The sequence below is a fragment of the Leucopleurus acutus genome (genome assembly GCF_964270905.1).
Source record: "Leucopleurus acutus genome assembly, chromosome: 4".
Classification (NCBI taxonomy): Eukaryota; Metazoa; Chordata; class Mammalia; order Artiodactyla; family Delphinidae; genus Leucopleurus; species Leucopleurus acutus.
In genome coordinates, this window is record NC_139146.1 from 110,589,205 (window position 1) to 110,602,133 (window position 12,929).

The window sequence follows — 12,929 nt, forward strand, 5'->3', positions numbered from 1 at the left end:
GGTACGCGGGCCTCTCACCGCTGTGGCCTCTCCCATTGCGGAGCACAGGCTCCGGACGCGCAGGCCCAGCGGCCATGGCTCACGGGGCCAGCCGTTCCACGGCACGTGGGATCCTCCCGGACCGGGACACGAACCCGTGTCCCCTGCATCGGCAGGCGGACTCTCAACCACTGCGCCACCAGGGAAGCCCTGGTTTTTAAATTAGAGTCAAAAAGACCATACTGCTCTGTTCTCCTCTCAGAGAATACAACAAAGCCAATGAGAAAAAGAAATGTAGCTCCATCTTTGATGAAACTAAGAAGGATTTATGACCCCTACCCACAGCAAACGAGGTGGCACTGTGAAGGTCCAACAGGAGTCTAGGAAGATACCAAGAGATCATCTGTGGCTACAAAGCTGGCAGAGCAGAGTTTTCCAAAGTTGGTGACATACCCTGAAAAGAAAAACAACAAAACAAAAACAAAAAACCTTCTTTGGTATAATGAGAACAGGGTTCATAGACTGTCAGTGAAACCATCCCTAGAACTGAATGGCACCAGGGAACAGGAGGAAAGGGCGTCTGAATAATCACATAGGAACTCATTTGCTGGAAACAATCTGTCAGTGAAGCCAAGTGGAAGGCAAAACAATTCATTATGAACAAATCTGCACTACAAGTTTCAGAGAAAGTAAGGATAACATAAGTCAATCCCACACTCAGGCTTGTGTTGTAAGGAAAATCGTTGTGAACCATGGTGGATTCCTGCTAGCCTGGAACAAGACCACAGGTTTTCCTGAAAATGAACCTCCTACAAATAGCTGGTCCAGGAGGGGCTCACTTTGTTACAAGATAAGAAACAATCAAAAAGGAACCGATCCAGTCTCTATTCAAAGATACTGTAAGAAAAGAGAAGGAAACACAAATGGCAGACGAACACTCACCAGGAAGTGTTGCCTCTTTTTTTTTTTTTTTTTTTTGGCCACACCACGCAGCTTGCGGGATCTTAGTTACCCGAGCAGGGATCGAACCTGAGCCCTCGTCAGTGAAACCACAGAGTCCTAACCACCGGATCGCCAGGAAATTCGCCATTGCCTCTTTTTTAAAGAGGAGGAAACTACTAGAATACAGTCCTCAAAATCCTCAAGGAAAGAAAGAATATTTATACCCCAAAAAATTGTCATTCAAGAAAAAGACAGCAGAGAAAATTTTCTGAACATGAGCAGTAAATCCATTAGTGCAGGACTAAGTGTTATACAAATGTGGGTATCACAGTTACAAAATAGAAGGTGAATATTTAAAACCTAACAATGTACAAATGATACTAGCAACAAACTTAGGAGAAAGAAGAGAAGATGCAAACAAAATAAGAGAGTATGAAAAAAAAAAGAGAGTATGTACGTGGATTTCCTTGTCAATGGGACAGAATTATACTTTTAACCTGAAATGTTTAATTATAAGGTCGAATTATATTTACAGGTTTAATGGTAAGCACTAAGATAAAGAAGATAGCTTCTTCAGATGGTGGATGAATGGGAGAGAGGAGGAAACAGAAATATAATAATTACTTTACAAAGGATTAACTATATTATATAACTCTATAGTTATAAAGGTAACAAAAAGTACAAAATAAAACCTTTCCAACAAAGTATAATTTATAATTCCTATTTAATATTTTATGTAAAAGTTAATCTTCTGAAGACTCAGGGAAATCATTGTAGATTAAAATAAGAAATAAAGATTTTCATTTATAAGAAAAAAAAAAACCTTTCCAAATTACCAAAGGAAACACATCCAATGTTTAAAAAGTAATTAGGGACTTCTTCCCTGGTGTCAGAGTGGTTAAGAATCCACCTGCCAATGCAGGGGACACAGGTTCGAGCCCTGGTCCGGGAAGATCCTACATGCCACAGAGCAACGAAGTCCGTGTGCCACAGCTACTGAGCCTGTGCTCTAGAACTCACGAGGCACAACTACTGGCCCCTTGTGCCACAACTACTGAAGCCCACGTGCCTAGAGCCCGTGCACCACAACAAGAGAAGCCACCGCAATGCGAAGTCTGCGCACGGCAACGAAGAGTAGCCCCCGCTCACCACAACTAGAAAAAGCCTGCGCTCAGCAACAAAGACCCAACACAGCCAAAACTAATTTTTTTTTAAAAAAGTAGACTATATAGAAAAATAGTTTTAAAGTAGTAATAAAATACATAATATTATAAATAATAACTAACCCCTACATAGTGCTTACTATGTTCCATTACCTTAAGCACAAAAACCCTATAAAATAGTTGCAATTATCATCCTGTTTTACAGATGAGGAAACTAAAGCACAGAGAGGTTAAGTAACTTGGTCAAGGTCACACAGCAATAACTGGTAGAGGAGGATTAGAACCCAGGAATTGTAGCCTCTGTCTTTTCCTGAAAAGATTTCAGTTTTGTTTAGTTCCTCCTTCATGTCCAGAACATCTGCCTTATAAACACACCCAGACCTGCAGCTGACTTGCATACAAAATATTTAGATTTCTTATTCTTAACCACTAAGCCATTCTGACTCTAGAGGGGGAAAAAAAGGAAAACTAACTTATGTTACATCATAACTATAAATGGGCTAAACTTAGCTATTAAAACAAAAGATGCCAGGTTGGATCACAAAGCACTTTCCAAATATATTAAGTGAATTAACGCATATCCATACAATGAAATAAAATGCAGCAGTTAAAAAGAACAAGTGAGGGCTTCCCTGGTGGCGCAGTGATTGAGAGTCCGCCTGCCGATGCAGGGGACACGAGTTCGTGCCCCGGTCCAGGAAGATCCCACATGCTTGCGTACCACAAAAAAAAAAAAAAAAAAAAAAGAACAAGGCAGTTTTATGTCCACGGGTATGCAATAATCACTAAGCTACATTAAGTGGAAAAAAGGCAAGATGCAGGTCAGTGTGTAGAATATGCTGACGTTTGATATATGTACACACACCAGAATTCCTTTGATGGATACAGTTGCTTATGGAAGGTATAACTAAATAGCTGGTACACAAAGGTGGCAGGGAAATGCATTTTAATTTTATAGCATATTCATATGTTACCTTTTCAAAAATTAAAATAAGTAGATAAATAAAATTTGTATCGGTGTGTTAAAGATAAACACGCTAAAATTGACAAGAGTTTATTCGAGCAAACATTGATTTGAACTGGGCAGCACGATACTGAAAGAGGTTAGGAACATTCTACTGGTAGAAGCTAAGGGAAAGGGTTTCCCTGGTGGTACAGTGGTTAAGAATCCACCTGCCAATGCAGGGAACACGGTTTTGAGCCCTGGTCCAGGAAGTTCCCACATGCTGCAGAGCAACTAAGTCCCTGTGTCACCATTACTGAGCCTGCACTCTAGAGCCTGTAAGCCACAACTACTGAGCCCTCGCGCTGCAACAACTGAAGCCCGCGTACCTAGAGCTTGTGCTCCGCAACAAGAGAAGCCACCGCAATGAGAAGCCTGCCTGCCACAATGAAGAGTAGCCCCCGCTCGCCACAACTAGAGAAAGCCCGTGCGCAGCAAGGAAGACCCAACGCAGCCAAAAATAAATAAATTTATTTTAAAAAGAAAAAAAGAGAAGCTAAGGGAAAGGCTTTTATAGAGCAGACATGGAAGCAAAACAAGTAAATTATTTGATTGGTTGGTTCCAGCTTAAGTGGTTGCTTTACTTGGGAAAGTCTAGTTGACTGTGACTGGTTGTGCTTAACTTACAATGTCTTAACCTTGAGCATTTACAGGAATTGAGTCTGACTTAGGTTTCCTTTGATTTGTTCACACAGGGTGCCAAGATATTAGAGCCACCTTAGTCTAATGGCCTATTGTTTCACTTGGTTTTTTATTATAAGTACACACACACACACATACAAACTTCTAGTAAACTTAAATTTTAATAGGTATGTAGAGAATTCCCTGGCAGTCCAGTGGTTAGGACTCCACACTTTCACTGCTGAGGGCCCAGGTTCAATCCCTGGTCGAGGAACTAAGATTCTGCAAGCCTCACGGCCAAGAAATTAAAACATAATAAAATAATAAAAGGTATGTAGACTTTCAGTTTCCTTTTCCACATGTAAGGAGCTTGGAAGTCTCCACTCCATCCTAACAAGTAAAAAACTGAGTAGACTAAAAAATCAACAACTCTTTTCGGATTCATAAGAGATGAGAGGACATCTCATCTCTTATGAGGACATCTCAAACCACCGGCTCCAAGACTGGAGAGACAAACCAGCAAACACAGGGAGTCTCTGCTTCCTGGAACAGAGACTCACGAGGGCAACGCTCTGTGGGAACCAATGCCAAGGTAGGAAAACCTGAACTGCAATGGATAAGTTACCGGAAGCTCAATGTGGCCAAGCCTGAGAGTTAAAAACTGCAGGGAAACCCTGTCACAGGGGCATCCACATAACACTGTAAGATGTTATTTCTAGGAGCTCAGCCAAGTTCTGATAGTAAATTTCAGAGAAGAATCTCCTTTAGCTTTCACAGGGAGAGGAATAAAGGAACCATTTGGAAAAATGCCACCACACTCTGTCCTTAACAAGGCCTGCCCTTGGGGGGAACTAGTTAAGCAGAGCCTAACCAGCTGAGGAAGGGAGATAGGCAACTCCAGCCTACTGTAGCCATCCTATCCCACCTAAGGAGGGGACAAAAAACCTGAAGAACACTTGTAAAGTTCACAGGCTAGCAGCATAGGCTCACTGAAAGACTGAGACCTAATCATGGCACTACCGAACACTTCCCTTCCTCCAACCTCACCACCACATTACTAAAAGCCTATTCGCAGCACTTCCTTTTACCTGGTACATCATGCCCAGCTCTGAAGAAAAAAATTACGAGGCATACCAAAAGACAAAAACCACTATTTGAAGACACAGAAAAATCATCAGAAGCAGACATGGCAGGGGTGTAGGAATTATCAGCCCAAGAATTTAAAACAACTATGATTAATATGCTTAGGGCTCTAATGGGTAAAGTAGACAGCATGCAAGAACAGATGGGCAATGTAAGCAGAGAGATAGAAATCCTAATAAAGAATCAAAAGAAATGCTGGAGATTAAAAAAACAAAAAACAGGGACTTCCCTGGCGGTCCAGTGGTTAAGATTCTGCGCTCCCAATGCAGGCGGCCCAGGTTTGATCTCTGGTCAGGGAACTAGATCCTGCATGCCGCAACTAAGGAGCCCGCATGTGGCAACTAAGAGCTCTCGTGCCTCAACTAAGACCCAGTGCAGTCAAATAAATAAATAAAAATTTTTAAAAATTTAAAAAACAAAAGCACTGTAACAAAGTAAGAATGCCTTTGATTGGCTTATTGGTAGACTGGACACAGCTGATGAAAGAATCTCTGAGCTAGAGGATATCTGAGTAGAACGCTCAAAAACCAAACAGGGAAGAGAACAAGGACTGAAAACCTTCTTAAGCATATAGAAATAGACCAAAGATGATAGCAAGGAATTACTGGGTCAGAATCAATAACAGGAGAACTCAGAGAATTAATCTCAGAACTCAAAGCTGATTTTGCTATGAAGTAACAGATATGGAACGGAGGTTAGATTTTTGTGTCCTCTTGGGACTAAGACGGAAGGAAGAGTCAAGTCTAAATGCCTTGCAAAGGTGGGGTCTTTCAGAAAACACCTCCAGTTTAGGCTGGGACCCTAAGGACTAAATCTTCCCCAGTGAAAATGAATGGAAATGAACCAGTCCAGGCTTCACATCACCTGTACCTTGAATTTGGATTAACATACTAGACTGGGAGCATCCCCATACACCTGGCAGAAGCAACTGAAAATCCTCTCTGGAAGAAGATAACTTTTATCTATCTTAGCCTCCAAACATTTCTACAAATAAATTTCCAGAAACAATATCCAATATAAATAATAATGAAGAACACAGAAAACAAGACACTCTAAGCAAGTACTTTGAACTTACTGAGGAGGCCTGGGCTGGTAGTGTGCCTGTGCCAGGACAGGGAAAATTTAATGTAGATCAGTGTTAACTAGTAAAGGTAGTTAATCCCTAAGAGGGGTAAGAGGAATCCAAGGGATATGTAAAAATATGGCAGGGGCTTCCCTGGTGGCACAGTGGTTAAGAATCCGCCTACCATTGCAGTGGACACGGGTTCAAGCCCTGGTCCGGGAAGATCCCACATGCTGTGGAGCAACTAAGACCGTGCGCCACAACTACTGAGCCTGCGCTCTAGAGCCCATGAGCCACAACTACTGAACCCACATGCCACAAGTAATGAGCCTGCGCTCTAGAGCCCGCAAGCCACAACTACTGAAGCCCGTGCGCCTAGAGCCCACGCTCTGCAACAAGAGAAGCCACCGCAATGAGAGGCCTGCACACTGCAACAAAGAGTAGCCCCCGCTCGCCGCAACTAAAGAAAAGCCCACGTGCAGCAACAAAGACCCAATGCAGCCAAAAATAAATAAATAATTTTTTTTTAAAAAGGAAAGAAACTCAGGAATAATTGATAAATAGTGGAAAATATAAATATTAGGTATTTATCTGAAGGAATAAAATCTTACATAGCGTATACTCAGATCACAGGGCAATTGGGTCAAAAGTAAATAACCAAGGAGAAAAACCTAGAAATTTTCCACATGTTTGGCAATTAAAGAAAATGAGAAAATATTTTGAACTGCTAATCAAAATTTCTAGGATACATACCAAGCTGTTCTTAGAAGGAAAGTTATAACCTTAAATGCATATATGAGAAAAAAAAAACTAGAAATTAAAGAAGTAAGCATATAACTCAGAAGTTTAGGAAAAAGAACTGTAAAATAAACCTAAAATAAGTAGAAGGTATGAAATACTAAAGAACAAAAATTAATGAAATAGAAAAGAAATACACAACAGGGAAGATCAACAAAGCCAAACATTGGTTCTTTCTAAAGATAAATAAAATTGATAAACTTCAGGTTAGACTGATGGGGGGTTGGTGGTGGGAAGCAGTTAACATAGCAGGTCTGAGACTTTTATCCCTAGAAAGTTGGCTTGCAAAGTGAGCCCTTGTTCGCTACCTCGGTACTTGGATTTCAGAAGTGTTCCTTCATTTCCAGAACTGATAAAGTGGCTCACTGTGCAAACAATATGGTTTATGCTGAATACCCACATTTCTTCCGAGAGTCTGGGATTTTGTTATGAGCCAGGCAGGGGGTACCTCTGTGATAAGGCCCCAGGAGAATTCTGGGCACTGGGTCTCTAATGAATTTCCTTGGTAGACAATATTTCACACGTGTTGTCATAACTGCTGGAGGAAGTAAGTGCATCCTGTGTTAATCCACTGGAAGAAGAGTGACAGGTTTCCTCTGGAATTCACCCCACGTGCCTTTTCCCTTTGCTGATTTTCCTTTATATCTTTTCTCTGTAAGAGAGTACAACTGTTTGCTGCGTGCTGTGAGTCCTCCTAGTGAATCATCAAACCTTGGGGTGGCCCGCCAGCCTGTACCGCCAGCTCAGACCTCCCGGCTCGACTGGCTGCGCGGGCGGCTTGGAAGCGCAGAGTCTTAACCACTGGACCGCCAGGGAAGTCCCAGGGCCAGGCTCTTGATGCCGAAAGTGCTCCTGTAACCCGACCCCACCCTCCTGGCCAACCACTGCTCACGCCCCCACAGGACACAGGGGACATGGGTTCGAGCCCTGGTCCAGGAAGATCCCACGTGCCAGTTGCAGAGCAACTAAGCCCGTGCACCACAACTACGGAGGCTGTGTTCTAGAGCCCGTGAGCCACAACCACTGAGCCTGCGTGCCACAACTACTGAAGCCCGCGCGCCTAGAGCCTGTGCTCCACAGCAAGAGAAGCCACTGCCATGAGAAGAGCACGCACCGCGATGAAGAGTAGCGCCCGCTCGCCACAACAAGAGAAAGCCTGTGCACAGCAACGAAGACCCAATGCCGCCAAAAAAAATAAATAAATAAAATAAATTTATTAACAAAACAAAACAAAACAAAACAAACAAACAAAACCTTGGGGTGGTCTTAGAGACCCCCAACACAGTTGTTGGTAAATAGATAGATAGATAGGCAGATAAGAGAGAAGCAACAAATAATTTTAAAATCATGTTTATATTCATGAGATAAATGAATATGTATATGTAATCTTGTTGTTTACTGCCAAAAAGGAAGAAATTTATACTTTAAACCAAGTTATGTAAATAAAACAAATATAAAAACAGCATTTTTTTAAAAAAATTACTGTCACTCAAGAAACAACTCATTTTTTTTTCAATTCAATATATGTGATAACTTACCTTTAGTAACTTGATTTCTCGCATAGCAATTTTTTTAACCATTTTGTCATCATCACTTTCTAAGAACTTCTTGATGGCTACAATTCTTCCACTATCTTTATTCCTACACTTCATCACCATTCCATAGCTCCCTTCTCCAACCAATCCTAGGTTCTCATATTTTTCCATTTTAATTAAAAACCAGTAGGAATTCTTCTTGCTGTGGAAACCAAAACATAGAGTTAATTATGTTGAGTATATTAATTTCCTTCACCCTCCCAAATTAATTCTTCCACACCTGTTTTCCATATTAGAGCAGACACTGCATCGATGGCTGTCCTGTGTAATGTTTCTGCATCTAAGTTATGTTTTCAAAATATTCACATACATTTCATAATAGACAAAGCAAATGGAATTGAAGCCATTAACTTCAAATTTAAATTACTAAATGTCATGTTAATGAAATTTCAATATATTTTTAATTAAGATAAAGCAATACTTGAACTATTATACAAAACAATAACAGTTTACTTTAGAAAAACACAATTCCTTTTCACTTTAAGGTAAAAAAGGCACAAGGGAATTTGGTTACAGTGAAGATAAAATTTATTTTTTTACATCAGGTCTAAAAGATCAAAGTTGAGGATCTTTATGCGCTTTCTAGTCTATTGGGAAAAATATTACCAAGTAACACTAACAACTTCTGATCAACTATTTGTTTACTTTTATTACCATAGTAATTAAATTCCTATATTGAACATATAAAATAACAGCAATGACATCACAGTAGGTAAGCAGATTTTTAATAATTAAATGTTAGTGTACCAAATACAGTATTTCAAAAATCTTTTTAATGATTAATCACTATAAGTATGATTATTTGAATTTTGTGTTTAGAATTCTTTTACATCCCATTATGTGACATTTTCTGGATGAAGGCAATCCTAACAAAATCTTTCTTACGTTACTAATAATTGGTGAAGGACCAGCAATCATTCCACTACATATTTTGGTATAGCAAGAAACTTTTCAGCCCAGATACGGTTAGATTTTACTTCATAAGTTTTGATCGCCATGAAATATAAAAGCTAATAAACTACAACTTCAAAGTTAAATTTATTTTTACAATCTGATTTTGAAATTAAATTCCAGAAGCAAAGAATAAACAATATTTCTGTTAATCCCAACATGGTTCTAAAAGTTTTTTGGGGAAAAAAGTAGTCTATTGGTAACTATACATTCAAATGATGATTCACAGTTGAACTTTTTTTTAACCTGACAATATAAAAACACTCATTCATAAAACTTGGTAAGAAAAAAAATTCTTACCTATAACATTAGTAGTGTACCTACAGCAATCTAAAGTTAATTTACACAGATTGTGAATTGTGATGTTTTCCTTGCTTCCCTATTGGTACACTGATGACAAAGACAAAACAAATATCCTCTTTGTTCTAGCAAATTGTGATAATCCGATGTATACAATACATTTTCAACAGTTTACATTTGACAATTTAGGGGATATATATATATATAATTATTATATAGATTATATATATATATAGTTATATATATATATATATATAGTATATATACATGGAAAGTCAGAAGACTGATCTTTGGGAGGGAGAAAATCAATAAATCCCAGTCAACACCAACCCAATTATTTCATTATTTTACTACCAGCTTTGATAGTAGGTTCTACTATAAACTGTTTACAGAACAGTGTCTCTGACACTAACTTTCTATACATATGACATTTTAACTTCCATTTAACCTCTATTAACTATTTTTAAATAAAATGTCAGTGTTTGAAAAAAAATTCTCAATGTAATTCTCTCTTTCCTTTAATTTTTTTTCCTTCCACTAAAACAGCATATTTTATTAAGGACTAGACTTTAGGCTTATCATACCAAGGACAAAAATAGCTGGAATCTATAACCTGGATCATTTTAAAGCATTTGCAATTAGTGTCCTCAATATTTGGAAATGCAAAGTGAACACAGTTAAAATTACCTTAAGCATGTCTAAGAGGTTCTGAAGCATGTCACAAGCTAACATTCTGCACGTTGACTACAATTGTATTCTCCCACCAACTGCACATTTGGTCACAGCACATTGAACACACTTGTTTTTTCAAGTGGCACTTCCCACAAATACTTTAGAAGTATCAAGGCTTAAAAAGCCTCTTGTTTCCTGAAACAGTTACTCATAAACCATAACTTCTCATGCCTTCTACTTGGGAATGTTGAGGGTTATACAAACTAAAAGGAAACCTGGCCAATTGGCAATGTGGTAGTTCTGGACATGTGCCATGGAAGCATATGGTTCTCATACTAATAATTTAGATAATAAAAAATTGCTATTTTTTATTTTGTTAAAGATAGGTTGAAATCTTTTATAGATAAAAGAACGAGATAATAGAAGCTTTCAAAAGTATTATACTTACTGTTCCTTTTAAATCCTTTGGCGTGGAAATACCCAAAGGTTTTCAACTTGGAAATAAAATTGAGGTAAAATGCATCTCGTTCTCAGGTCTAAAAGATGCTGACTAGCAAACTAGCAATTCTACTGCTGTCGCGATTTCTTCCGCAGACACAGTCTTCCCAGGTGAAGCAGGCAGGGAGGCAGACTGGCCTCAACCCACCGCAAGTTCACACTCAGGAGGACCGCGGCCCGCATGCTGTCGTCGTCAAGGCAACGACCTCACTCTGTCCCCAACCATAGGCACAAAGTCTCCAGTGAGAAAAGACCGGAGTCTAAATGCGTCCACGGCAGGCACCAATACCTGTTAAGGCCAAGGCCTGTAGGGAAGTTAGCTGGGGTGCTAGGGCACCGCCTCCCAGCTCGTAAAGCTCCCGGTCCCTGGAGTCCGTGAACCTGCTCAGCTCTAGCTAGCCCTGGGCCAAGGCGTTGGCCACCAAGCTGCAAGGGGCGGATCCTCACCCGTCCGGACCCGCCCCCGAGTGCGCCGAGCCTCCCGTGTTCTGATTGGCTGGGTTCTGTCATCGCGATCTCTGATTGGCTTAGCGCCAACCACCCATCCAGTTCGCCTGGGGCTTGGCTCAGGTTCAGATCACTGACGCGCAGACGCCAGCGTCAGCACACACCTACCTTCTCAAGTAAGGAAGCACCTTTCTGCCTTCACCTGGAGACCGCTCTTCGCGACTGAGTACAACAGGCGATTCTGGTGCTCACGGGGAGGCTAAAAGTGGTGGCGGTTTTGTAGGATTGGGTGAAAATGTTAGGGGGTGACTGTGCAAAGAGCGCGATGAAGGGTTCTTCAAGCTCCTCGGCTGGGCCGGGGAGTGGGCTCTGAAGCCCCTCAACCGGGAAGGTTCGGGCTTGACGGCGATTCGACGCTTCCTTTCCGGTCTGGGCAGTGGGGTCAGTCTGCCAGGTAGGAGATGAGGGTGACAGTCTAGGAGGTGATAAGTAGGCGAGGCAAAGGTGAAAGTAGGTAAATGATGACAGAACTGGCGTTAGAAGGGACCCTGGGGAGGACAGCCTGGGCAATGAAAGTGAGGGAAATACTTGGAGATAACGGAAGGGGAAGAGAGGACATGAATGAAATAAGAGGAAAAGGGCTAAGACGGTTGGGGAACTAAAAGACATGAGCAATACTGGCATATGACAGACAGCCAAATAGGGTGCAGCTGGGGATGCGATGTTTAAGGCATAGACCAACTCAATCCATCATTAGGCAAGACTGGTAGGTCAGAATCATGCACATGCTGAAGTCACACAAGAAACAGGGCTTTCCTCATATTAAAGGAATTTGGGGTTTCAGCCATACCTCTGCAGTAAGGAAGCCTTAAGCACTCAGTTATTTTCATGTTAAATCATAAAAAGTAACCATTTTGTAATTCTATTTGGTATCCATAATACCATGATCCAGTTAGGAGAGTGTCCTGGATAGCAGGTATTTATACCCATAGTCAATATTAAGGTATTAATTCGTTCTTGTATACAAAGAAATAAACATTCTGGTTTATAAATAAGATTTTGTGAGTTTGCTTAGAATGAATTAATCTTCCAGTGCCGGATCACCTTGATCGAACTGCTTAAAATCCAGTTCCTGAAGCTGTAATAATGAGGACCAGACCTGGGACCTGGATATGGAAAGAATATAATTCTTTAGTTAATGCAAGATGTAATTAGCTCTACCCTTAGGTGTGACCACGTTGGAGGGAGCCATGCCCCTTTTAGTTATCTCTATAGGCTATAATAGAATGTGATGAACTTCTTTTATATGAGAAGCAAAAGGGATTTTATAAAGTGGCAAATCTGGGTTTGTTAGGCTTGAAGCGTGAGAAGAATTTTAAAGGTACCTCTAAGCAAAAGGCCCTGAAGTTTAAAATAACCTGTTTATATCCCACAGGCAACCAAAAGGATAAAAACTAAAAACTGGATTTGGTGACTAGATAATGCCTGAGAAAACAATTTCAAAAAGAATTGAGTTTGAAAGCCAGCTGTAAAGGAGGCATAGGGTATTCAAGAATTACACATCCCTGGTGGCCCAGTCCTGCCCCTCAGCCCAGGCCTCCCACAGGAACCAGGTTGTACCATGTAGGGAAGGGGGGATCTATTCACATACCTCAGGTAATAGAGGTGTGCAGATGGGGGAAGGGACTGCGCAGATCAAAGGCTGGGGGGTGTGTGTCATGGGGATCTCGAAAGGCTTGAGGATGGGGCTACTT

At 40.8% G+C, this 12,929-nt stretch overlaps 1 protein-coding gene across 1 annotated transcript in view; it reads right to left on the reverse strand.

Annotated features, from left to right (window-relative positions):
- Positions 1 to 11,020, reverse strand: part of CDKL2 (cyclin dependent kinase like 2) — a 35,070-nt gene extending 24,050 nt beyond the window's left edge. Inside the window, exons 1-2 of the mRNA XM_082838126.1 lie at positions 10,679 to 11,020; positions 8,251 to 8,449 (exon numbers count right to left, since the gene is read on the reverse strand). Of these exons, the coding sequence (XP_082694252.1) occupies positions 8,251 to 8,418 (168 nt within the window). The 5' untranslated portion in view covers positions 8,419 to 8,449; positions 10,679 to 11,020. The remainder of the gene's footprint in view (positions 1 to 8,250; positions 8,450 to 10,678) is intronic.
- Positions 11,021 to 12,929: the final 1,909 nt, after the last annotated feature.